This window comes from Erpetoichthys calabaricus, chromosome 14 (assembly GCF_900747795.2).
Source record: "Erpetoichthys calabaricus chromosome 14, fErpCal1.3, whole genome shotgun sequence".
NCBI classification, from domain to species: Eukaryota; Metazoa; Chordata; class Cladistia; order Polypteriformes; family Polypteridae; genus Erpetoichthys; species Erpetoichthys calabaricus.
Genome location: NC_041407.2, coordinates 23,320,370 through 23,348,240, shown reverse-complemented (window position 1 = coordinate 23,348,240; position 27,871 = coordinate 23,320,370). Strand labels below are relative to the sequence as shown.

The 27,871-nt window shown below is 40.6% G+C and overlaps 2 protein-coding genes across 3 annotated transcripts in view; both read right to left on the bottom strand.

The window, feature by feature from the left end:
- Positions 1 to 27,871, bottom strand: part of dgke (diacylglycerol kinase, epsilon) — a 521,693-nt gene that overhangs the window by 266,602 nt on the left and 227,220 nt on the right.
- coil (coilin p80) lies at positions 6,848 to 27,315 on the bottom strand. 2 transcript variants are annotated; one of them, XM_051936293.1, is made up of 8 exons: positions 27,032 to 27,315; positions 19,849 to 20,758; positions 19,393 to 19,722; positions 19,221 to 19,310; positions 18,832 to 18,879; positions 16,118 to 16,187; positions 12,494 to 12,582; positions 6,848 to 7,150 (listed from the first exon to the last, which is right to left on the bottom strand). In XM_051936293.1, the coding sequence occupies exons 1-8, from the start codon at positions 27,280 to 27,282 to the stop codon at positions 7,067 to 7,069; spliced, it is 1,872 nt and encodes a 623-aa protein (XP_051792253.1). In that variant the 5' UTR covers positions 27,283 to 27,315; the 3' UTR covers positions 6,848 to 7,066. The 2 variants fall into 2 exon arrangements, with proteins under 2 accessions (XP_051792253.1, XP_028675194.2); XM_028819361.2 differs by having other exon boundaries at positions 19,393 to 20,758.

Genomic DNA, 27,871 nt, shown 5'->3' with positions numbered 1-27,871 from the left:
ATCAGCAATGAAAAGAGCAATTGGCTCATAGACACAGAGAAAAGCAGGTCAGGTTCTGCCTGCGCACAAGGACGCACGTACACATCACTCCGACTGAGCAGATCCTCACGTGGAGCTCCCATATGAGGCCGCCGTGCACTTCTCAAGATGGACTGCTAATGTGCCATTATGGGAAAATTTTTAACAAATACATGTACCTTATTAAAATGCACTGACCATTATCAGATTTTCACCATTTCAAACAAAGATCTTGACACTGTTGTCCACAACCCATTAAACCAAAGTAGCTCTGATGTTTGTAAGTGCTAAAGAGTGATGTTTAAGTTTAGACATCAAATGTACTCAAAGGCTAAAAATGGTAACATGCTCAGTCTTGCACAACATTGAATTCCTGGGTTTCTGGATCTGCTTTTTTTCTCTTATACTTCTCTCATTAAGGACTGGTAGCAGGCATACTTACATCAACCTGGAAGATATGCACATGTATGCATTGCCTCTGATGTCATAATCAAAGGATAGATGACATACATTATCTTTCATTTCTACTTGTGAAGCATTCTTGATGCTTGCCAGAGTAGTCAATGGGTCAGCACCTATATACGAGGTTATATTTGTACTAATAAAATGCATTACTACAAATGTTTGTGATGCATCATCTGTTGGAATGACAAATGCAATGCATATGTCGGTGGTGTGTACCATTTGATATGGGACTTGTAAAAGCAGTGTTAATATTTGTGATGTGTTGCCTGGAATGACAAATGCAATGTATTTTATTACACAAATGTTTTTGATGCACCATCTGTTGGAATGACAAATGCAATGCATAAGTCTCTTGTTATATGCCGTTTGGTATGGAATTTGTAAAAGCAGTGTTAATGTTTGTGATGTACCATTTGTTGGAATAACACATTCAATGCATTGCATTACTACAACTGCATTAAATGCATTGCTACAAATTTTGCTGAAGCGTCAACTGCTGGAATGACAAATGCAATGCATTTTATTACTATAAATGTTTGTGATGTGTCATGTTTTGGAATGACAAATGCAATGCATATGTCTCTGGTATATGCCATTTTATATGGGACTCATAAAAGCAGTGTTAATATTTGTGTTAATATTCGCCTGCTGGAATGACAAATGCAATGCATTTTATTACTACAAATGTTTTTGATGCACTATCTGTTGGAATGACAAGTGCAATGCATAAGTTTCTTGTTATATGCCATCCATCCATCCATCCATCATCCAACCCTCTATATCCTAACTACAGGGTCGCGGGGGTCTGTTGGAGCCAATCCCAGCCAACACAGGGTGCAAGGGCAGGGCGCCAGCCCACCGCAGGGCACGCACACACACCCACCCACACACCAAGCACACACTAGGAACAATTTAGAATCACCAGTGCACCTAACCTGCATGTCTTTGGACTGTGGAAGGAAACCGGAGTACCAGGAGGAAACCCATGCAGACACGGGGAGAGCATGCAAACTCCACACAGGGAAGCAAACTCCTAACTGCGAGGCAGCAGCGCTACCCACTGCGCCACCGTGCCGCCCTTGTTATATGCCATTTGGTATGGAATTCTTAAAAGCAGTGTTAATATTTGTGATGCACCACCTGCTGGAATGATAAGTGCAATGCATTTTATTACTAAAAATGTATTTGATGTGTCCTCTTTTGGAATGACAAATGCAATGCATTTCATTACTATAAATGTATAAAATGCATTACTACAAATTTTTGTGATGTGTCAACTGCAGGAATGACAAATGCAATGCATTTTATTACTACAAATGTTTGTGATGTGTCATGTTTTGGAATGACAAATGCAATGCATAAGTCTCTTGTTATATGCCATTCTAATCAGCTAATTAACTCAAAACACCTGCAGAAGCCTTTAAATGGTCTCTCAGTCTAGTTCTGTAGGCTACACCATCATGGAGAAGACTGCTGACTTGACAGTTGTCCAAAAGACGACCATTGACACCTTGCACAAGGAGGGCAAGACACAAAAGGTCATTGCTAAAGAGGCTGGCTGTTCACAGAGCTCTGTGTCCAAGCACATTAATAGAGAGGCGAAGGGAAGGACAAGATGTGGTAGAAAAAAGTGTACAAGCAATAGGGATAACCGCACCCTGGAGAGGATTGTGAAACAAAACCCATTTAAAAATGTGGGGGAGATTCACAAAGTGGACTGCAGCTGGAGTCAGTGCTTCAAGAACCACCACGCACAGACGTATGCAAGACATGGGTTTCAGCTGTCGCATTCCTTGTGTCAAGCGTCTCGCCTGGGCTAAAGACAAAAAGGACTGGACTGCTGCTGAGTGGTCCAAAGTTATGTTCTCTGATGAAAGTAAATTTTGCATTTCCTTTGGAAATCAAGGTCCCAGAGTCTGGAGGAAGAGAGGAGAGGCACAGAATCCACGTTGCGTGAGGTCCAGTGTAAAGTTTCCACAGTCAGTGATGGTTTGGGGTGCCATGTCATCTGCTGGTGTTGGTCCATTGTGTTTTCTGAGGTCCAAGGTCAACGCAGCCGTCTACCAGGAAGTTTTAGAGCACTTCATGCTTCCTGCTGCTGACGAACTTTATGGAGATGCAGATTTCATTTTCCAACAGGACCTGGCACCTGCACACAGTGCCAAAGCTACCAGTACCTGATTTAAGGACCGTGGTATCCCTGTTCTTGATTGGCCAGCAAACTCGCCTGACCTTAACCCCATAGAAAATCTATGGAGTATTGTGAAGAGGAAGATGCAATACGCCAGACCCAACAATTCAGAAGAGCTGAAGGCCACTATCAGAGCAACATGGGCTCTCATAACACCTGAGCAGTGCCACAGACTGATCGACTCCATGCCATGCCGCATTGCTGCAGTAATCCAGGCCAAAGGAGCCCCAACTAAATATTGAGTGCTGTACATGCTCATACTTTTCATGTTCATACCTTTCAGTTGACCAACATTTCTAAAAATCCTTTTTTTGCATTGGTCTTAATTGATATTCTAATTTTCAGAGATACTGAATTTGGGACTTTCATTAGTTGTCAGTTATAATCAACATTAAAAGAAATAAACATTTGAAATACATCAGTCTGTGTGTAATGAATGAATCTAATATACAAGTTTCACTTTTTGAATGGAATTACTGAAATAAATCAACTTTGTCATGATATTCTAATTTTATGACCAGCACCTATAGATTGATCATCTTGCTCTGTGAAGATTACTTGTGTTCTGTTTTGTGTGTTGTGTTTACCTCATTTTTTGACACCCATTGCACGTCCAACCTACCTGGAAGGACGTCTCCCTCTGAATGGCCCTTCTGAAGATTTCTTCCATTTTTTACCTACAAGTTTTTTTCTTCTTAGAGAGTCCAGGCTCTGGGCTGTCACAGTCAGGGTCTGTTAAAGCTTATTGAGGCATTCCTGATGTGATTTTGGGCTATACAAGAAATAAATTGTTGTTTTGTCATCAATTATGTACCAATGGTCAGAAAGCTGGCAGAGAATCTTCTAATTCAATGGAGAAATTAAGCAAAAGTACATCTCAGATGAAATTTTGACTTGATTGTTAAGACAAGAGAGCTGATGTTTATCTTTTATAAAGTTAAATCTTTCCATTCATTTCCAAACCCAATAAAATGTGACGAGGGGGTCACCAGTTGGGCCACACCTGTTCTGAAAACGTCACCAACCAACTACAAGAAGGGGACCTGACTGTAAGAGGTTCCCATCTAACGATTCTGTTGTCCAAATGAGAGATTTCAGTGCTCACATGAAGTATGATGGACATGATTGCTTGGTTTGAACCTGACTGGTCAACTGATTTTGGATTCTTGTACTAGTTATATATAAGAATGCCATAACAGCACCTGGTACAGCACTACCTTGGGCCAAAGGTCAGTGACTGACTTTGTTGTTGATGTTCCCATGCTCTGGTCACTCGGGTAAAGAGGGGTGCTGAGCTGGCAGAGAACGATGGGAGCACTGCTGGACAGACCTTGCAGATCCAGACGGGTAGTGAGGGTGTTTTGGGAGCAACCAGAGGACGTCTCACTTCAGAATGAGTTCAACACCTTGCACAGGTGAATGCTGGCAGACAGTTGGCTGTCATCTCCAAAACTGTAACTGTGCCAGACTTTGTCTTTAATTTACCTGACCACGGATCTTCAGAGGTTCACTCCAGGGATGCTGCTAGAGTTTTTATTTTCCTATCCTTTTCTCTGTTGTCTCTTTTTCAGATCTTAACCATTACATTAACTGACATGCATTGTTACAATCCATTTATGTGTATCAAAATGAAATGTTTGTTTTACTGCACACATTATGTAATTTGTAAAAAAAAAAAAAAAAAAAAAAATTATTATTATTCCTGTAAAACTTGTTACAGCAAACCTTCTTCAGGAGTTCAGGAATCTGAATGGACCTCAGTAATGGAAACAGATGAAAGAAGCTCTAGGCAGAAGGTTCTTGGTGACTGTCATGGTAGCAAGCCCTAGGATTCACTAGTGGACACCTGTGGTTAGGAGAGCTGTCAAATAAAATAAGGAGGCCATCTGTGCAACTTTAGCAAGCGATGTCTCCAGATCTGAGATATACTACCAGGCCAAAACATTGCAGTAACTGCTGTGGCAAAGCCTTTTGTGTGGGTGGACTTCATTCGGCCTCTTAAGGGATTCTGCTAAACCATCTGACCACTTAGGAAGGATAAGCAGGATTGCAGCCCAGATGTTTTCAGCAAGGGATGGGAAATCATTGAGAGACTGAAATAGTATCTGAAGAAACCCATAAACCTGGTGGTTACACCTTTCAGAGAGAGGAGACAATGTTGGAAGCTTTGGTTGAGGTGTGGTAAGTGGTAAGGCTGTAGGGAAGTATTGAGATCCAATCAAAAATTCTGAAAACAAGTGTTCTAACAACCGAGGGATCAGACTCCACAGCCTGTCTAGGAAAGAAATTAGACTGCTTCTGACTGAAGACTCTGATAAATGAACCTTAGATCTGGGAGGAATAATGCAGATTCCATCCTGACAAATGACCACTGGATCAAGTCTTTGTCCTTGCACAGATATCTGAGGGGTCAACGGCTTTGAACACTTTAAAAGTCTACGTGTGCTTTGTAGGCCTAGAAGTGTTCTAGTACCTCAGGGTCTTGTCCACAAGTGACAGAAGAGGTGATTGTGAGGCTGGCCAACAAACTGGTGAAAAGGCAGCAGTTTTTCAACACAACTCGGAGTCCTGCCACATGCAGAAGTTCGCTGACGACACTGCTATCGTGGGCTGCATCAGGAGTGGGCAGGAGGAGGAGTATAGGGACCTAATCAATGACTTTGTTAAATGGTGCGACTCAAACCACCTACACCTGAACACCAGCAAAACCAAAGAGCTGGTGGTGGATTTTAGGAGGCCCAGGCCCCTCATGGACCCCATGATCATCAGAGGTGACTGTGTGCAGATGGTGCAGACCTATAAATACCTGGGAGTGCAGCTGGATGATAAATTAGACTGGACTGCCAATACTGATGTTCTGTGTAAGAAAGGACAGAGCCGACTATACTTCCTTAGAAGGCTGGCGTCCTTCAACATCTGCAATAAGATGCTGCAGATGTTCTATCAGACGGTTGTGGCGAGTGCCCTCTTCTACGTGGTGGTGTGCTGGGGAAGCAGCATTAAGAAGAAAGACGCCTCACGCCTGGACACACTGGTGAGGAAGGCAGGCTCTATTGTTGGCATGGAGCTGGACAGTTTAACATCTGTGGCAGAGCGACGGCCGTTCAGCAGGCTCATATCAATTATGGAGAATCCACTGCATCCACTAAACAGTGTCATCTCTAGACAGAAGAGCAGCTTCAGCGACAGACTGCTGTCACTGTCCTGCTCCACTGACAGACTGAGGAGATCGTTCCTCCCCCAAACTATGCGATTCTTCAATTCCACCCGGGGGGGTAAACGTTAACATTATATAAAGTTATTGTCTGTTTTTACCTGCATTATTATCAATCTTTAATTTAATATTGTTTTGTGTATCAGTAAGGTGCTGCTGGAGTATGTGAATTTCCCCTTTGGATTAATAGAGTATCTATCTATCTATCTATCTATCTTAACAATGCTGTACAAGACTATAGCGGTGAACCAGAAGTCTTCAAAGTGAACTTTCAATTTATCAGTCTGTCAAAATTCATGTCCTAACCTGTGTTCTGAGCTCTGGGCTGTGACTGAAAGAATTACATTATGGGTGCAAGCACCTAAAATTAGAGTTTTTGGCTCAATCACTGTGATAGCCCAAGGAGCTCAGCAATATGAAACAATTTTTGAGAAGAACCACTGCTTCTCCTGACCAAGAGCCAGTTGAGGTGGTTTGGGAGTGCAGTATACGTAAATGCCACTTTGGCTTCAAACTTCTTAATCTTGAAGTGCATACTGGGTGAAATGCACACTACAACTACTCCAGTATCTTAATTGACCTTAATGAAATCCTGCCTGGATGTACCTTTTTACCAAGCATGATTTTAAAATATAAAAAACGCAACAAGTCATCTGTAGCAATAAAAAGAAGCAGCTCCATATCCGTTTATATATAAAGGAAAAATAAATCCCAGGAAACAGCAATCGAATGATCTCTTTACAAGCTTATTGTTCCCAGCATGTGTAACACCTTTAGCTGACTACTACACTTTTAAATTCTTTCATTCAAATATATATATTTGATGTTAGCAATGCAAGTTTTCACAACCATATAGCTGACACTTAAATAAATAAGTTACTTAAATAAGATTCAAAAAGTAGCAGTAGATGAGGATCTGCCAAGAATTAATAATTGTGCAGAAGGACAAAAAAGGAAGTGGAAAAAAAAACTTTAATATGGCAAAAGAAAACTGTACAGCAGTAAAACCAATGTATCCAACTTTAAATAATACAAAAAGAGAACATTTAGCAACATTCACAACATTAAATGATAAAAAAAAAAAAGATGACTTTTACCAACAGTGTCAAACTGGTCACCGCAGTATAATTTAAAGTTCACAGTCCGCTTTTACAGTACAGAATCAGCAAAATGCACCTTCATGCTGGACCACTGCTTGTGGCTGCTTGGGTGGATTCGGTAATCAGACGAGGCTCAATCAGTGAACTCCACCGTTCTGTTATCTTACATGTGAAAAAAGAGAATAAAATATTGTAAATAAGCATCAGATTAGTTGACATTACCCCAAACATTATTTTGCACTGTTTTTTCTTTATTTGACTTTTCTTTGATATGTAAGCACATTGGTCCTGCGGTGGGTTGGCACCCTGCCCGGGATTGGTTCCTGCCTTGTGCCCTGTGTTGGCTGGGATTGGCTCCAGCAGACCCCCGTGACCCTGTGTTCGGCTTCAGTGGGTTGGGAAATGGATGGATGGATGGATGGATGGATGTAAGCACATTGTAAACATATGACCATGTTACACTTTCTAAAATTACAAAAGGACACTTAATGTGAATTATACACCATAACTGAGATCAAAGGTTTTAATAAATATTTTCAAAAATTGTCAGTAATACTAAAATTTAACCTTGGAATGGTGACTACCAGTAGAGAAATAACAATGCTTTTTCTGTTCATTTCTAACAGTGCTTTTGTGAAAAGAGAATATGGTGAAAGAAACATTAAATAGTATACTATTGACCCTAACTGAACATTATAGATGTATGCTTTTGATAGCATTTAGCAAGATAAGGCCAACAAATTCAAAGAAAGCAGTTACCACTTCATAGCTTCACTGCAAACATTTTAAGAATATTGTTTGTCTCAGTCACATTTTATGTAAATTAAAAAAACAACTGTCTTGTACTTTATTATTTATTTTGTAAAATATGGTACGGTGGCACAGTGGTTCGCTGCTGCCTCGGAGTAAGGAGGCCAGGGTTCCTGACCTGTGTTCTTGCTGTGTGGAGTTTGCATGTTGTCCCTACGTCTGCATGGGTTTTCTCTCACAGTCCAAAACCATGCAGATTAGATGAACTGGTGGTCCTAAATTGCCCCTAGTGGACTAGTGCCCTGTCCTGGGTTTGTTCCTGCCTTGTTCCCTGTGCTACCTGGGACAGGCTCAAGTACCCCCCGTGACCCTGGTCTGGTTTGAGTGGGTTAGAAAATGATTGTCTTTGTAAAATAAATTGCTAAGTACTCCTGTATCATCTATCATATCAGCCTTAAATGGAACAGTAGAGTAATAACAGTGGCTGGAGTACACACTCTTCACAGTATAGGTCAAAATAAGCAGATCAGTCAAAAAGTTGTGTGTATGGAGGTTACATGGTAGACACAGGGAGCAAATCCTTGATGAAAATGTCTTGAATCAATTCACTAAGTATTAATTTTAAATTCTGATGTGCATTTACAGTGCATCCGGAAAGTATTCACAGCGCATCACTTTTTCCACATTTTGTTATGTTACAGCCTTATTCCAAAATGGATTAAATTAATTTTTTCCCTCAGAATTCTACACAGAACACCCCATAATGACAACATGAAAAACGTTTACTTGAGATTTTTGCAAATTTATTAAAAATAAAAAAATTGAGAAAGCACATGTACATAAGTATTCACAGCCTTTGCCATGAAGATCAAAATTGAGCTCAGGTGCATCCTGTTTCCCCTGATCATCCTTGAGATGTTTCTGCAGCTTCATTGGAGTCCACCTTGTGGTAAATTCAGTTGACTGGACATGATTTGGAAAGGCACACACCTGTCTATATAAGGTCCCACAGTTGACAGTTCATGTCAGAGCACAAACCAAGCATGAAGTCAAAGGAATTGTCTGTAGACCTCCAAGACAGGATTGTCTCGAGGCACAAATCTGGGGAAGGTTACAGAAAAATTTCTGCTGCTTTGAAGGTCCCAATGAGCACAGTGGCCTCCTTCATCCGTAAGTGGAAGAAGTTCGAAACCACCAGGACTCTTCCTAGAGCTGGCCAGCCATCTAAACTGAGCGATCGGCAGAGAAGGGCCTTTGTCAGGAGGTGACCAAGAACCCGATGGTCACTCTGTCAGAGCTCCTCTGTGGAGACAGGAGAACCTTCCAGAAGGATAACCATCTCTGCAGCAATCCATCAATCAGGCCTGTATGGTAGAGTGGCCAGACGGAACCCACTCCTTAGTAAAAGGCACATGGCAGCCCGCCTGGAGTTTGTCAAAAGGCACCTGAAGGACTCTCAGACCATGAGAAAGAAAATTCTCTGGACTGATGAGACAAAGATTGAACTCTTTGGTGTGAATGCCAGGCGTCACGTTTGGAGGAAACCAGGCACCGCTCATCACCATGCCAATACCATCCCTACAGTGAAGCATGGTGGTGGCAGCATCATGCTGTGGGGATGTTTTTCAGCGGCAGGGACTGGGAGACTAGTCAGGATAAAGGGAAAGATGACTGCAGCAATGTACAGAGACATCCTGGATGAAAACCTGCTCCAGAGCGTCCTTGACCTCAGACTGGGGCGACGATTCATCTTTCAGCAGGACGACAACCCTAAGCACACAGCCAAGATATCAAAGGAGTGGCTTCAGGACAACTCTGTGAATGTCCTTGAGTGGCCCAGCCAGAGCCCAGACTTGAATCCGATTGAACATCTCTGGAGAGATCTTAAAATGGCTGTGCACCGACGCTTCCCATCCAACCTGATGGAGCTTGAGAGGTGCTGCAAAGAGGAATGGGCGAAACTGGCCAAGGATAGGTGTGCCAAGCTTGTGGCATCATATTCAACAAGACTTGAGGCTGTAATTGCTGCCAAAGGTGCATTGACAAAGTATTGAGCAAAGGCTGTGAATACTTATGTACATGGGATTTCTCAGTTTTTTTATTTTTAATAAATTTGCAAAAACCTCAAGTAAACTTGTTTCACGTTGTCATTATGGGGTGTTGTGTGTAGAATTCTGAGGAAAAAAATGAATTTAATCCATTTTGGAATAAGGCTGTAACATAACAAAATGTGGAAAAAGTGATGCGCTGTGAATACTTTCCGGATGCACTGTACTTGTAATGCATATCATGCATACTTTCTCCTAGCCTGGAGTCTACACTGTGTGTTTATATGTATCCCGTGAGTGACAATGTAAACCTGTGTTCATAAAGCATATTGTGAAATTAGAAGGCTGAAAGAGGCTGGAGTGCTGCTATGAAAGAGGTTTCTAAAAGTTGGTACGTGCGGTGTAATTAATATATTTAAATAGTAGTGATGCTTTGATTGATCGGTGGCTGATCTAACTCAGCCTTTCACTCTAAATGACTTGATCGGTCATTGGTAAATTGGTCTTAAATTAGAAAAAAATCTATTTTTTCAGCATGTGCTTTTCCAGGCAGTGCAGTAATATATTCATAGTACTGCTTTATGGAACTTATTATGGTACTTGAGAAAGTGCTTGTGTATTTTTGTTGCTGGGACTTCCTGTAAACAGAGCAGCTAGGCAGACTTGAGAGAGAGAGAGAGAGAGAGAGAAGAGGCCGGAGTATTGGCTTTTATATTCAAAAATGTGGAGTAATAAATTGAGAAAGGGAATCTGAGGAGTTGCCTTGTGCATGGAAAAGAATGGCAGATGTATATGTTGTCCAGTGTAACTTGAAGTAGAAATAAAGTAGTCCCTGGAATAATTTGTTTTTTGTGAAATTAAAAGAGATGCTGCTTTAAAGAGTTCAGACATGTTCAGTTGTCTTTTAATTCAGTGGTTCCCAAACTAGGTCATGGGAACCCCTAGGGGCTGCAGGTTTTTGTTCCAACCAAGTTTTTTAATTGGACACCTAGCCTAATTAAGTAAGCTGTCATTTCCCAGTTTCTGTTTTTTGGGGTCAATGAAGAAATTACAAAATGCAATGAAGAAATTACAAAATAAGTGTGTTAATACATTTTCATAAAAATTAAGCAGTTATATGTAGATAATGTATATTTTTTTTTACTTTTTATTAATGTTTATCCTGAAATCCATTCTGCTTTTCCATTATTGACTAATTAGTGGGTCTGAATTTAAAGCAGTTGCAGCCTTTCATCATTTAGTGTTGTTTGCCAGGGTGTGTGCTTTGCTTGTCCTCACTATGAGGATACAATGAAGGGAGCAAACTACACAGAATAAGGGAAAAATAATAGGAAAACAACAAAGAAATTAGGCATTTAAAGCTATAGGGGAAAAAAAACAAATATATTTCTATAAATATTTTATAATTTAAAAAGTTTGTTGCTGTGCTTTTCTGAATGAAGAATAAAAGAAGAGAAAAAGAGACCTAAACTAAATGAGATCAATTATTATCACTTATTGTGAATCTGGTTGGAACAAAAACCTGCAGCCACATGGGGCCCCCAGGACCGAGTTTGGGAACGATTGCTTTAATTAATTGCCTGAGCATGGACTGTGAGTGAGCTCGTGTTTAATTGAAAAAACAAAACAAAGAAAGAAGAATTTGCCCTCGCTGCTTAGTACACAATAGTCTTGTTAGCTTAAGAGCCAAATTTGTTCGTTTCACTTGTAAAGCATGTTAGTCTTGTATCTTCTTGAAAAACATCTTGAAAACATTTTATTAGAATTGTGCCTTGAAGTTATGATAATCATTTTATTTTCTTTTTATGAAATTTGTATTACTGAAAACATGTTGGTAACATATTTTTATTAGTTTATAAAACTATTATTATCAGGGGATTTTATTTCTTTGAGTATTTTTATGATCACTAGACAATAAGCCTATAGAAATATATTTTGTTGCTAAAAATGAACAAGTAACACCTACAGTTGAACTGTAAAGATACAATGGTTAACACTTTAATACAGAACATATGGTTTTTATATGTCTGGTTATTTAGGACCTTAGTAAAATAAATAAAGAAAGAAAAAAGGAGTCAGCCAATTCCAGTAACCTGAAATTGGTGATCAGTATCGGCCCTATAAAGTCCTGAACGGAGCATCCTTCACAAGTGACCCAAAATGTTTTACTTAGTTTAGTTGCCTGCACTACTTCATTCATTCCGAGAAATTGCAGGATTTACAGCAACCCGTTAGGGATGAGCAGTACTAAAACCTACCTGTCGTGAAAGAATCGTGAATAATAGTCATGGTAGAGGATTTTATCATTTATTTTACATCTTATAGGCGATAACAGCAAAACAGTACTTAACGATTATTGACTGCATGCATACATACTTTCTTGCAAATAAACTACTAGATAAAAATCATAAGTTGAGCTATTTACAATGAAAGTGTGCTCAGTACTTTAGAGTGAAAGGCAGGTCTGTTCAATCTATGTACACAGAACCTTACCCCTTATTTATCAATACTCTCCAAACCAATTACACATAATTTTAAAAATGATACGGGCCAAAATAGTCTCTCCTTTTCTAAATTGAGTACATTTAATAGACACATAATAGTTAAAATACTGTTACTGTATTTAAAATTTGCATTTTTAAACTTCCCAAATTAGTCAAATAGTTACAAAACTTCACTTTGTAAAGAAAAATGAATGTTGAATTACCTTGGAGCTTCTTGTTACCGCATACTCTACTACTTCAGCCCCATCCGGAGTATGGTAAACAAGATCAAATTTTCCAGGCTCTGCTGAAACTGAGTAGACAAGACTCCTTATCATACAAGCACATAGAAGTAGAGATGTGAGTGAAAAAGGCAAAATTACCAGCTATGCCAAGGAGTTTCCTAACTAAAATATAATCAAGCACTAGGCACCATTGTATGATCTTTGCATTGTGAAGGAATGACCAACCGTCTTTTACTGATCCGTGTGTGTATAGTGCCAGGGACTTAGGAGAGCTAGTGGCTATCAAACAAAAACACAATTAACAGACACTTAGACATGAACCCAGCATATGCAGGCTTGAAAAGAAGAACATCCACATATTAAATAAGACTTTAGGACCAACACTCACCAAACCCCACCTCATTACCCTCCCACCCTCTTCCTTATTTTGCTATATATTTGATTCTTGTATGTCTAATCATTTTCTTCTGATGGTGATTTGTGGTAGGGGTTGAAAACTAAAGAATAAAAACTGTTTTAAGGTATGTGGCTTATTTTCTCTCTTTGTGGATTTTTAGCTACAAATAGCAAACCGTATCACAGACCTTCACTTACATATCTATCTAGCAGATATACCTAACTGCACTAGCTCCTCATACAACAAACACAAGGAGAACGTGCAGCACAACACATGTTTATTTGAGCTGTGGGGAACGTTTCCCAAGTCTCTCACCTACACAGCATAATATAAAACACAAGAACAGTCAATAAAACAGCACTTTGTCTCTTTTCTCTCTGTTTCCTCCCTCTCTATCTCTACTTCTGCAGGTGACTCCTTTTATGCTGCACCTTGGAGCATGTCTGGTGTCCCATCTGCATTATCTAGAAGAACTCCCAGGTGTGGTGGAAACCCAAAGTAGGGCTCTGTAGCTTCCCCTGGTGGCCCCCATGGAAACCAACAGGGCTGTGCCAAACTCCAACTCCCATGGAGCCCTGTGGGAATCTGAGGCGCCGTGCAACCCAGGGTTGCTGCCATCTAGAGCTCCACCCACAAGTGTTACACCTGGTAGCTAATCAGACTTATGAATGTAATGCTCCAATCTTCACTCTGTCAAATAAGCAAACCAGCTGCCGTGGCTTAACGTCAGATGCTTTGCCTCAGGCAATGACGTCCGAGGTTTGAACCCCATAAGGGGAAGCAAAGGTGTGTACACCTGCTGAGCCCCAATTAGGGCATAACACGTGTGGTGTACTCTTTGTATTATTTGGCAGGTACTGTATCACACACAAACATACATATATATATCATATACATACAGGGTGAATCAAAATTATGTTAACATTAATGGTACTGCTATGTATATACTTGTATACAATTTTTCTGGACAATTTATGTGCCACATATGGTACATGTGTTGTACATGATGGCGAACAGGTTGAGTCATTCCTGTGTATCTTGCACATATGAAGTATGTTTTGTGAATAAATTGTTTTTGCCATTCAAATGTTAACATAATTTTGACTCACCCTGTATATAAAATGAAAAGCTGATTCACTCACTCATTCATTCACTCATTAACAAAAACTATTTCTCATTAGTTAAAAGCTTCAATTTGGCAGGATGGTACATCTGGGACACTAGGTATCCACTAAGAAAGAACATTTCGATACATTAATATGTACAGGTAAAAATCCCTCCCAACAAAAAACCTAAATACCCCAAAATCTTAAAAACACTGACTAATTTGATTGAAATGTGGTGATGTTATAGAAATAGGAAAATTAGCCAACACTTGTTTTTTTTTAATTGTTGATATTTATTAATATTATGCTAACGTGCACAACCTGTGCTGCAAGTGTGCTTTATCCAAATGAAAGACAGAGCAGAAGCAATTGACAAACAGTTGAAGAAGAGGCAGTCTCATGGACCGGAAAAAGGAAATGGAAGGAGAAAATTTGGTGAAGCTCAAGTAAGATAAAAAAAGTGAAAGGCTTAGCAAGTGTGCTATTAACCTGGACTGCTGATGTTAAGTGCCAAGGCTGTGAATAGGAGTTGCTTTGTTAGAAGCAAAAAGGAGTGAGACGGAAGTGGTGTCCTCTGATCCAGGACCAGCTAGAAGTAACGCAGTAGTGTCAGATGGTGGGTAGGGGCTTTAGTGGTTTAGGTCTCTGATCTGCTGTGCCCAGCCCCAGTGTTTTTCTTGATTATACATGATATAGCAGTAAGTCCCTGATCCTTTTGTCTATCATATACAATATAGCCCTGATCAATGTCACACCATTCTATAAATGAATATGAAAGCTCAAAGAGAACCCACCCCAACACAGCTCATGAGTTGGCTAAGACCCTGGTAGCTGCATATTCTAGAAATGCCCCGATATTGATGGTGTCAATTTAAGCTTAATGGGTTTCCCCATGAGCTACTCAATTGTAATATACATTCGCATCTATGGACTCAGAACCGTCTCCAAAATTCTTTGAATCGGTGCTTCTCAATTTATTGTTTTTGATTACCAGCACTCTTAAATGCATAATGGCAATGTTTTCTAGTATACAGCCTCTCATCATTGTTATACATATCGCTCTGTTTGTTGCAGCACTGATAACACAAAAAAGGAAGCCCTCTTTAAAGCTTTTTGACAGCAGCGCTTAAATCATGCAATACCCCAACACCGCTGTTACATTGTGACACCTGAATTTCTAATGGTGCAACCACAGAAATTGTGTCGCAGTGCTTGAAGGTACTCGTCACCCTTCTTGTTAATGCATCAGTATAACACTTATGTATATTTACTTTAAGCACTGCTTTACATATACATTAACATCTGTGCACTTTAAAGGGGGAACACATACCACTGAAGAAAAACACGAAAAGAAATACTCAAATTTCACGTTACTCCTATTGATTACCCATTTTGATTCAACAGAATACACTTTCCTGTAAAACTGTGTTTTGCAATGACCATCAACAAAAGCCAAGGTCACTAGGAACTGATCTAAAGCAAGAATGCTTTACTCATGAACAATTGTATATAGCATGTTCAAGAGTAAGCAGCACCAACAAACCTATAACATTATTGCTTTTTATATGACTGCTGTCTTTATCCAACACAACTTAAAATATCTGAGATACAATTAGTAACATTTCTTCAGTTTTTCTGATTGGAGCACAGACAGGTGACATGACTTGCTCATGGTCACACAGTGTCAGTAGCAGGATTTGAACCCACAACCTCAGGGTTTGAAGTCAGGGTTCAAGGCCTTAACCACTACACTATACAGCCTGCCAATAATATTAGCCCTTGGTAATAAAACCCTATATATTGTACACAGAAAAGTACTTAAGCTATATAGTGCTTCTGATACGCCCAATTAACCAAACACTAACATTATCTTATGAAAGGTAATCAACGTAATACAGCTAGCTTGAAATATACTTATCATATGTGAGTAAATAAGCTTTGAGTTGAATGACTTTAACCAGCCACATGCAACAAACAAACGCCTGTGGACTTTAATGTTCTTGTGACACAGATATTTAACAAATGTGTTAAAGGTTACTTATTTTTACATTACAACATTTAACAATGTGCACGCTGTTGCATAAACATAAGCAATCTTACCTGCAGGACTAGTCAGAACCTCCAGCTCCACTTGACTAGTAGTCTGGTCATAGCTAATAATTTTTCCTTCCTGCAGATAACAAGGGAGCCAAAGTTATAAAATAATTCAGTTAAGCAGATACAGCGATTTTTCTGCTGGTAATACCTTCTGAATGTATCTGAACAGTGACATGCAGGCAAGACAGAAATGAAAGAAGAGGACGAATGGGTATCTTTATTACTTTTCTGGCAAACATACTGTGCATCAGGAAAGTATTGACAGTGCATCACTTTTTCCACATTTTGTTATCTTACAGCCTTATTCCAAAATGGATTAAAGTCATTTTTTTCCTCAGAATTCTACACACAACACCCCATAATGACAACGTAAAAAAAGTTTACTTGAGGTATTTGCAAATTTATTAAAAATAAAAAAACTGAGAAATCCCATGTACATAAGTATTCACAGCCTTTGCTCAATACTTTGTCGATGCACCTTTGGCAGCAATTACAGCCTCAAGTCTTTTTGAATATGATGCCACAAGCTTGGCACACCTATCCTTGGCCAGTTTCGCCCATTCCTCTTTGCAGCACCTCTCAAGCTCCATCAGGTTGGATGGGAAGCGTCGGTGCACAGCCATTTTAAGATCTCTCCAGAGATGTTCAATCGGATTCAAGTCTGGGTTCTGGCTGGGCCACTCAAGGACATTCACAGAGTTGTCCTGAAGCCACTTCTTTGATATTTTGGCTGTGTGCTTAGGGTCGTTGTCCTGCTGAGAGATGAACCGTCGGCCCAGTCTGAAGTCAAGAGCGCTCTGGAGCAGGTTTTCATCCAGGATGTCTCTGTACATTGCTGCAGTCATCTTTCCCTTTATCCTGACTAGTCTCCCAGTTCCTGCCGCTAAAAAACATCCCCACAGCATGATGCTGCCACCACCGTGCTTCACTGTAGGGATGGTATTGTCCTGGTGATGAGCAGTGCCTGGTTTCCTCCAAATGTGACGCCCGGTATTCACACCAAAGAGTTCAATCTTTTCTTTCTCATGGTCTGAGAGTCCTTCAGGTGCCTTTTCGCAAACTCCAGGCGGGCTGCCATGTGCCTTTTACTAAGGAGTGGCTTCCGTCTGGCCACTTTACCATACAGGCCTGATTGGTGGATTGCTGCAGAGATGGTTGTCCTTCTGGAAGGTTCTCCTCTCTCTCCACAGAGGACCTCTGGAGCTCTGACAGAGTGACCATCGGATTCTTGGTCACCTCCCTGACTAAGGCCCTTCTCCCCCGATCGCTCAGTTTAGATGGCCAGCCAGCTCTAGGAAGAGTCCTGGTGATTTCGAACTTCTTCCACTTATGGATTATGGAGGCCACTGTGCTCATTGGGACCTTCAAAGCAGCCGAAATTTTTCTGTAACCTTCCCCAGATTTGTTCCTTGAGACAATCCTGTCTCTGAGGTCTACAGACAATACCTTTGACTTCATGCTTGGTTTGTGCTCTGACATGAACTGTCAACTGTGGGACCTTATATAGACAGGTGTGTGCCTTTCCAAATCATGTCCAGTCAACTGAATTTACCACAGGTGGACTCCAATTAAGCTGCAGAAACATCTCAAGGATGATCAGGGGAAACAGGATGCACCTGAGCTCAATTTTGAGCTTCATGGCAAAGGCTGTGAATACTTATGTACATGTGCTTTCTCAGTTTTTTTATTTTTAATAAATTTGCAAAAATCTCAAGTAAACTTTTTTCACGTTGTCATTATGGGGTGTTGTGTGTATAATTCTGAGGAAAAAAATTAATTTAATCCATTTTGGAATAAGGATGTAACATAACAAAATGTGGAAAAAGTGATGCGCTGTGAATACTTTCCGGATGCACTGTACAGCCGTGCACCTCACATAGATAAAGCATTGAACAATAAACTGGAAGTCTGCTTGCTCATTTGCCAGCTCTAACTTAGTATGCTACCTTGAGTAATTGACATAACATGGCAGTGTTCTAACTGCAGAAAAAAAAGACAAATGTACCTATGTGATATAAATTCTAAATCAGTCTGGACTACAGAGTTGCTAAGTAAATGTATCCAGCCATCCTCTATCAAACCTGCTTAAACAACCAGATCCCATTCTCATAACATCTCTACAAGCCAGGATCACCTCTGGCTAACGTGCCAGACTACTGGAGGGCACACTCATGCATATACAGTACACGGGAGTGCTGGACATCCAGAGGGAAAACAAACAGGCACCTGCAAAATGTGCAAATTCCAAAACATAATGCTAGAGCCAGGATTCAAACCCAAGACCTCTGGACCTGGTGGTTATCAATGCTAAAATGAAATATAACTAAAGAAACATGCACAGCATTCTGTTCCTAATCTCCTAGTTTTAATCTATACTATGCTAATCAATAAAGTATTTATTCATAATAACCAACAAACTAGTATTCAAAATGAGCAGGGGTGCACAACATATGATTTGCAGGCGATCCAGGGAACAGCATGAAATCTCCACACGTTTTATAAATAACAAGGATTCATTGCCACAACTATGTAAAATCTTGGGTCACAGCAAAAATGTATTTATTCCACTGCTGTACTAAGACTGTATTCTATGTTAAAAATAAACACGCTGCAGGAAACATAATCCATAAAGTGAAACAAGGAATTGATGTCACAACTTTACACAAAATGAAGTGGCTTTATTAACTGAATAAACCTGCTCAGTGGTTGTAGCTTACCTTGTAATCAGACACTTCTGGGGTGTAATTTTCTGTCAGTTCTAGAAGCTGAAGAAGAAATAAGGGAAAAAGACAAAAGACAGTTTAGATTTACAATGTAAATCACCTGTAGAGATTAATGTTTGTTATAAGCAGCAGTAAAGAATAATAAATAATTCACAAACAATTACACAGTAAAGCCTTATGTCTATAGCACTGCTGTGTCAAACAAAAAAGAGATCTGAGCTCTCAAACAGCACGCCCTCAGGGACTCCTTTGAATGCTCTTAACAATTAAATTTTACTCACGCACTTGTTTGATTGATTTGAAAGCCTTAAAATAAGTAGTATTAATAAAATCATTTTATACTACTGAAACATTCATCTTAAAATGAAATAATTCTGCATCACCTTGAAGGCTATTCTCTGTCCAATTTGTGGTGGAGCTGCAAGAAGAGGCAGGCTGGCATAATCTTTCTTGGGCTCTTCTGCTGGAGGGTTCTGTTAAATAAAAATGCAACTTAGTAATTTTTCAGCCTGCAAACATATTACAACACAAAATCTGTATCTAAAATGAGCGCACCTCAAGTATGATAGACTTATTTGACAAAACATCTTTTTGCTGCTCCTGAAGCGTGTTGCCCTCAGAGTTGTAAAAGAAATGGTTCCCAGCACCTGCCTTTGCTCTCCCTCTGCCCCCTCTCTGTCCATGCCCACCAGAACCCCTCCAAGAGAACTGGTTATCAAATCGACCACTGCCCCTGCCAATGTTAAGTGGGATGGATCGACCCACACCAGGGAGGCTTGGCCCCAAAGTTGGCACCAGCTTTTTGGTAACCATTTCTGTATCCTTTGAGTTGCTATTAGAGCTAGAGGTTGCTGCAGGCTTCATTCCAGATGATGCAGCAGCCATCTTCTGCATCTGTTCCAGGGCTGGCTTTTTGGTCGCCATGTCCGTATCCTCTGAGCTGCTATCAGAACTAGAAGACTTTGTTTGACCGGTTGCTGCAGGCTTCATTCCAGATGATGCAGCAGCCACCTTCTGCATCTTTTCCAGGGCTGGCTTTTTGGTCGCCATTTCCGTATCCTCTGAGCTGCTATCAGAGCTAGAAGACTTTGTTTGACTGGTTGCTGCAGGCTTAATTCCAGATGATGCAGCAGCCATCTTCTGTATCTGTTCCACGGCTGGCTTTTTGGTCGCCATTTCTGTATCTTCTGAGCTGCTATCAGAGCTAGAAGACTTTGCTTGACTGGTTGCTACATGCTTCGTTCCAGATGACGCAGCCACCTTCTGGGTCTGTTTAGCAGTGGCTAAATCAGAAGACTGTCTACCTTCTCTGGTGACTCCAGGTTTAAAAGTAGATGATGCCTGTTTGGATGTTGCAGCTTTGTTCACTGTACCATCTCCCAAGCCAGATAATGGCTGACCTTTGAAACGTTTTAAGCTGGTTGCAGCAGGAGGCAATTCATCCTCTGTCGTGTCACTGGAGGTACTGGATTCAGAATCTGACTGAGCAGTTTGTTTTACACTTGTCTTTTTAAAGACAGAGGATAACTTTGGAGGCTTTAAACCATAAAAGACAGGCAAAGTCTTACATTTGTTCTTTTTATCTTTATTTGAAATGACCAGGTCATCTTTATAAACTTTATCTTTCTTCTTCTGCTTGAGCTGAACCTCTGATTCTTCAGATGCTGATTCTTTCTTCTTTCGCTCTTTCTTTTTTCGGCTGCAGTCAGGAAGGCTCTCCACCTCCTGCTGTGGACTTGGGCTAGGAGTCTCTTGTTGTTGTTTTCTCTTCTTCTTCTTCTTCGTGTGGCTGTTGATGTCTGCCTTAGGTAAGGGTTCATCTTCAGTCCTGAATCTCTTTTTGTTTTTCCAGTGTGAGACAAGAGATTCATTCTTTGACTCTAGTCCATTTAACTCTGGGAGAACACATTCAGTTTTTACCCTGTGAGGAAAGACAAAAGGCATTTTATTGTCGGGTTTAAAATTTGTCTTGAGTGATAAACACAATTTAAATAGAAAAAAAGCATACATTTACTGAAGAAAGGAGTATTAACACACTAGGGAACAAAAGTTATATAACTAACAGAAAGGTTATTGATTTACTATTAATAAACACATAGGACTTTGAAACAGCTAAACTCTCCCAGTTCAGGCAAAGTTACAGCTTTACTATGGGCTTATTTTACACAAACATATTTTATTTCACTCACCAATTCAGAAATAGAAATCACAAGCACATAGTTTCAAATTCACTTAAATCTACCGAGGGCTGCTGGGCGTTTGCAGCGTATCTCAGCTCAATGAGTGTGAAAAAAATTGAACAGTAGCACAAACTCAGGTGTGCTGTAACCTCAATCTAAAACCATAAACAAGACAGAATACAGATTGTTTTGTTGAGGCAGGGGTGACCCTATTACCCTTTATACTCTTTATTATGTAGATATTAAAAGGATGCCCATACTCTTACCACACTGTCAGGATTGACTGCTGTAGTTTAGTACTTCCTCACCTTTGTTTCAAATCAGTAACCCCAGATAATTAGGCAGAGTATGGGAACATGCAGCAGAGAAAGTTACATGTTTATTACACATTATTCAAATAATGCAAAAAACAAAAGCAAAACAATGTGTGAACACCATACAACTTGGTACCGCTTGATGTGGAGTCTTTCAAATTAGCCCAATTCTTGCACTACTTCAAGTGTCGGCGGTAAGGCTGGGCATTCTTGGATTCTCTTCCCCCTATCTGGTCTCTCTTTGACCAGATCTTTTACTCATCTTCTAAAGCTAACCTAAGTTGGATGTAGTCATTCTGTCTCCAAGGCAACTTTGACTTTTTAAATTTCTTTTCTCCAAAATGTGCTTTCAGAGCTCATATGCTTCTGCTATTAGAGTCTGGAAGCTATAGCTAGCTGTGCTTGTGAAACAGAGCTTGTAAAAAGTGCCCTTGTGCCATCACGTTCATAATACTAAAATGACGTCTCCAAAATCAGATGCACTTCCTCACACTTCTTACATTATAAAAGGATGCCAACGGCACAGAATCTTTGTATAACATAGAAACAGCTTTTGAAACCATACATGCATTAGGGTGATACTTGTGCATAATATATTAGATTTAAAACAATTCTCATCTCCCATCAACAAAAACATACAGGTGCTGGTCATAAAATTAGAATATCATGACAAAGTTGATTTATTTCAGTAATTCCATTCAAAAAGTGAAACTTGTATATTAGATTCATTCATTACACACAGACTGATGTATTTCAAATGTTTATTTCTTTTAATGTTGATGATTATAACTGACAACTAATGAAAGTCCCAAATTCAGTATCTCGGAAAATTAGAATATTGTGAAAAGGTTCAATATTGAAGACACCTGGTGCCACACTCTAATCCGCTAATTAACTCAAAACACCTGCAAAAGCCTTTAAATGGTCTCTCAGTCTAGTTCTGTAGGCTACACAATCATGGGGAAGACTGCTGACTTGACAGTTGTCCAAAAGACGACCATTGACACCTTGCACAAGGAGGGCAAGACACAAAAGGTCATTGCTGAAGAGGCTGGCTGTTCACAGAGCTCTGTGTCCAAGCACATTAATAGAGAGGCGAAGGGAAGGACAAGATGTGGTAGAAAAAAGTGTACAAACAATAGGGATAACCGCACCCTGGAGAGGATTGTGAAACAAAACCCATTCAAAAATGTGGGGGAGATTCACAAAGAGTGGACTGCAGCTGGAGTCAGTGCTTCAAGAACCACCACGCACAGACGTATGCAAGACATGGGTTTCAGCTGTCGCATTCCTTGTGTCAAGCCACTCTTGAACAAGAGACAGCGTCAGAAGCGTCTCGCCTTTGGACTGCTGCTGAGTGGGTCCAAAGTTATGTTCTCTGATGAAAGTAAATTTTGCATTTCCTTTGGAAATCAAGGTCCCAGAGTCTGGAGGAAGAGAGGAGAGGCACAGAATCCATGTTGCTTGAGGTCCAGTGTAAAGTTTCCACAGTCAGTGATGGTTTGGGGCGCCATGTCATCTGCTGGTGTTGGTCCATTGTGTTTTCTGAGGTCCAAGGTCAACGCAACCGTCTACCAGGAAGTTTTAGAGCACTTCATGCTTCCTGCTGCTGACGAACTTTATGGAGATGCAGATTTCATTTTCCAGCAGGACCTGGCACCTGCACACAGTGCCAAAGCTACCAGTACCTGGTTTAAGGACCGTGGTATCCCTGTTCTTGATTGGCCAGCAAACTCGCCTGATCTTAACCCCATAGAAAATCTATGGGGTATTGTGAAGAGGAAGATGCAGTACGCCAGACCCAACAATTCAGAAGAGCTGAAGGCCACTATCAGAGCAACATGGGCTCTCATAACACCTGAGCAGTGCCACAGACTGATCGACTCCATGCCACGCCGCATTGCTGCAGTAATCCAGGCCAAAGAAGCCCCAACTAAATATTGAGTGCTGTACATGCTCATACTTTTCATGTTCATACCTTTCAGTTGGCCAACATTTTTAAAAATCCTTTTTTTGCATTGGTCTTAATTGATATTCTAATTTTCCGAGATACTGAATTTGGGACTTTCATTAGTTGTCATTTATAATCATCAACATTAAAAGAAATAAACATTTGAAATACATCAGTCTGTGTGTAATGAATGAATCTAATATACAAGTTTCACTTTTTGAATGGAATTAATGAAATAAATCAACTTTGTCATGATATTCTAATTTTATGACCAGCACCTGTACATAGCCAAGTAATACCTTGGACTCACAATATAGGAGAGCTTATTATATTTTCTGTTGTTGGTTATATATTTGCAAGCAGCACAGTTGCTCCTATTACAGCTCAAAGTGCCTGGAGTCAAATTTATAAAACTTGTGTATGCACAAAAAGAACAATCTAGATGATAACAGACCATTCAGCCCAACAAACCTCACTAGTCCTATCCACTTGTTCCTTCTAAAATAACATCAAATCTAGTTTTGAAAGTCCCTAAAGTCCTACTGTCTACCACACAACTTGGTATCTTATTCAATCTGTCTGGGGGTTCTCTGTGTAAAGAAAAACTTCCTTATGCTTGTGTGAAGTTTACCCTTAACAAGTTTCCAATTGTGTCCTTGATGAAATCATTTTAGAATAACAGTCTTGATTTACTGTACTAATTCCCGTCATAATTTTAAACACTTCAGTCATGTCACCTTTTAATCTTCTTTTGCTTTAACCGAAAAGGCTTGGCTTTTTTTAATCTTTCCTCATAAATCATCCCCTGCAGCCCTGAAATTAGCCTAGTCGCTCTTCTATTGACCTTTTCCAGTGCTGTTATGCCCTTTTTGTAGCATGAAGACCAAAACTGCACCCAGGACTCCAGATGAGGCCTCACCAGTGCATTATAAAGCTTCACCATAACTTCCTTGGACTTGTACTCTACACATCAAGGCGCTATATAACCTGCCATTCTGTTTGGCTGTAGGGAAATGCAGCCAAACCAACTAAATGACGTCTCATGAATATAATTCTTCTTATAAAACTTATTTTAATCTATGCTGACATGACAATCACATTAAACCTGAAAAGTGATGAAAATCCATCCATCCATCCATTTTCCAACCCGCTGAATCCGAACACAGGGTCACGGGGGTCTGCTGGAGCCAATCCCAGCCAACACAGGGCACATGGCAGGAACCAATCCCGGGCAGGGTGCCAACCCACCGCAGAAAGTGATGAAAATGATGTATAGATTCCATTTTAGGACTCTTTTAAGAGTGCCAATACTATAAATTTGCACTGAAGAACTTTTTTTTTTTTGTTTTGGTCAGTTTAGGCTGCCCGTTGCCACTTAGGGTTAGAAACCAAAGTGCAGTAAAAAAATAAAGATGTGATTCACTCCCTGTGTACCAAAATCTCTAAATCTCATGCCCTACAGCGGGTGTGGGCAGCATTGGTCCTGGAGGGCCACAATGGCTGCAGGTTTTTGCCCCAGCCCAGTTTATTAATGAGAACTTAATTATTGCTGGTGAAGCAGTTACTGCTCAAGTGACATTTCAATGCTTCATTTTAGTGGTCTCTCTTGTTAAGGTTCCTCACCCTTGATTGCTTATTTCAGTCTTAAACAACTGCATTCACTGTTTTTAATGGCTCCTTATTAGCAACAAAGATGCGAATGACAAAGGAGCCAGCAGTTCCCCGTCTAACTTGTTTCTATTTACACCTGTGTGGGTTCATCATGCACTATTTGGTTTAATAAAACTCTTAAGAATTATCTGTTTTAGTCTTCAAATCATTTAGATAATATCCTTGGAATGGAAAAAAAAAATCAACTACATAAGAACCTAACATTACAGATTGTCAAGCCATAAAATTAAATTAGGTCTGAGATTGGAAAGAATTGGTTTCTAATTAAGCAGTTGGGTTGAAAAGAAAACCTGCAGCCACTGCGGCCCTCCAGGATCGATGTTGCCCACCCCTGCCCTATAGCCGGTTTGTAGCCTAATGGTTTGATACAATGCAACTTGTTTGGTGCGGCTTGAGGACTTTGCAAACAACCATATACAAAAGGAACTACATTTAACGAATCTCATAATTTTTTACTTGCCCATGATAATGACTAGTTTATAAGCCAATTAAAGCTCCCATGAGCCTTTTGTTTTTTTTTTTTTTTTAACCTAATAAGCGGGAATACCACTACTTCTGTTATCCATGATGAGTGACAATCTATCAACACACAAGTCATCTGGGATGCCAAAGTGAGACTGACAAATGTTGTGGCCTGGGTCAACCTGGGATTCATTTATTTCAAGGCAAAGTAACGTTGGCACATGACTTGTTCATAGTGCTGCTGTACGTGATGGCTGGCTTGTTGATAAGGTTAACTGGCAGACATTTTTCAGAAGGCCTGTACCATTCATTGTTAGAGCAATCATGTTGTTACTTGTGCCATGTGACAGTGGCTATCCACTGCTGTGTGGTGTGCACCACAGTTGCAGATAGCAGTGACTGGAAGCCTAAGGTCAAAGGCTGCTCTACCAGCCAGTTCTGCAGCATTGTGATCACACGTATATGAGGTTTATTAACATTTAGCCATATTACAGTTGTTTCAGGGTGACAACTGGCCTGTGTTTGAGACATGTTCATGTACGCACATATGCAAGATGATTACAATTTATAAAGGTAACGGGAGTACTAGTTTTATAAACTGGATTTTTAATGAGTCCCCCTGTAAAGTAAGGTCAGTGAGGCTGAGGGAATGTGGCCCTCCTCTATAAAATAAGCTGCTGGATGAGATGTTTATTGTGGGTTGGGTGGTCGATGGAAGACCATGGGAAGGTTCTCTGCGAGGACCAGTCTGCAAAATTAGAAAATTCTGCCTGATGACCTCCGGGCGAGATAGTGTTACAGTGGAATGGAAGGACAACATAAGGTTAGGCCAAATGCAGACCTCACATTTGTTTGGTCTGTAAACACATTTGTTCTAGTCTGGCACCCAATTCAGCCTTGTGTCCAGTGATGCCAGAATAGGCTGTAATCCCAAAACTGGGCTGATAACGGCTAATAATGGTGGACGAATGCATGACATAAGGCACTCGTCTGTACAAATATTTGTGATTGTGAGTTTACAGTGGGCAAAAGCAAACCTTCTTGATGTAACAACGCATGGAAGTGTACAATAAAACTACAAAACTAAACACAGTAAAGTATACAATAAAACTAACAAGTTTGAAATACAGTTAAGTGTAAGTTTTAGTAAATTGAGCCATGACCGGCTAAAGAGGGGCACGACACGATCATAATGAGAAATGACTGAAGATCTCACAGAAGTTCGATAGTGACACCATTAGCACTCTCAGATGCGGGGCAGCGCCACTGAGGAGGTTTCACCTTCCTTTTTTTCTTTTTTGTTCTTTATTTCGCCTTATACTATTTCTTGTATTAGGAACTTGTTAGTTTTCGCATACCCCTTGGGGTCAGACATTGTACAGCGCCCCTGGAGCAATTACTGGTTAAGGGTCTTGCTCAAGGGCCCAGCACAGTAGGATCTCTTTTGGCAGTGACGGGAATTCGAACCGGCAACCTTCTGGATACCAGCACAGATCCTTAGCCTCAGAGCCAGTTCCTATCAGTACATTACAAAATGCCCCCTTGCCCAATTCTTCTCAGTACCGTGATGGCAGACACACGGGTGCCCTCCGTTAGTCCCACTCGTGTCTGCGCACCTGATGCTGTCGTTGTCCCGGACCAAGCAGGCGCTCTCGCTGGGAGGTAGGAAGCATTCGTCGATGAAGAGGCTTAGCAGCGTCCCTCGGCTGAACTCGAACTTGTCACGAATGATACTCGCTAGATCAGCCACTACACGGCAGCGATTCATGTCCACGAGCAGCCAGTTCATACGACAGCCTGGCGTGGCTGGCGGCGGGTAGTCAAAGAACAGGCGGACACGCAAGATGCTGTTTAAGGGGGCCGCCATGCTGCTCGACGGCGTCTACCTACAACACACACAAGAAAAAATTCGGAGGAAAGAGAAAACACCTTATTATAAAGACTCGGCACACAATTCCGCTGCTGCCACCTAGCGTAAGATGACTCGCAAATGTCGACATCCTATGCTAACTAACTGAGCCAAGAGAGAGAGAACGTGCGTGGAGGTCTCGGCTGCGCAGAAATATCATCATTTAAAGAATTCAGAAACGGTCTGTTTTTCCATTTTGCCCGTGACAACAATCATAAATACATAAATGAATCCTTTTATCCCGGCTCTGTGGCAGCTACTTTGAAAATCTCTTCCGTCGTTAAAAAAAAAAAAAAGTGTGATCTTGATGCTGACAATCTGAATAATTTTCGGCCCGTCTCTCGTCCTTGAGCAAGGCCCTTAACCTGCACCGTCCTGGGTATGGCGTTAATCTGCATCCAGCCCTGCATGTAGGCCCTCAAACCTGCAGGGAAAAACCTGGGGGTTGGTGGCAGAATTGGCACTCCCACCATAAAAAACCTCACACTGGTTCCATTCCATCTGAACTAGAGTGGTGCTGAGGTGTCACCCGTTGCATGTCTGTACT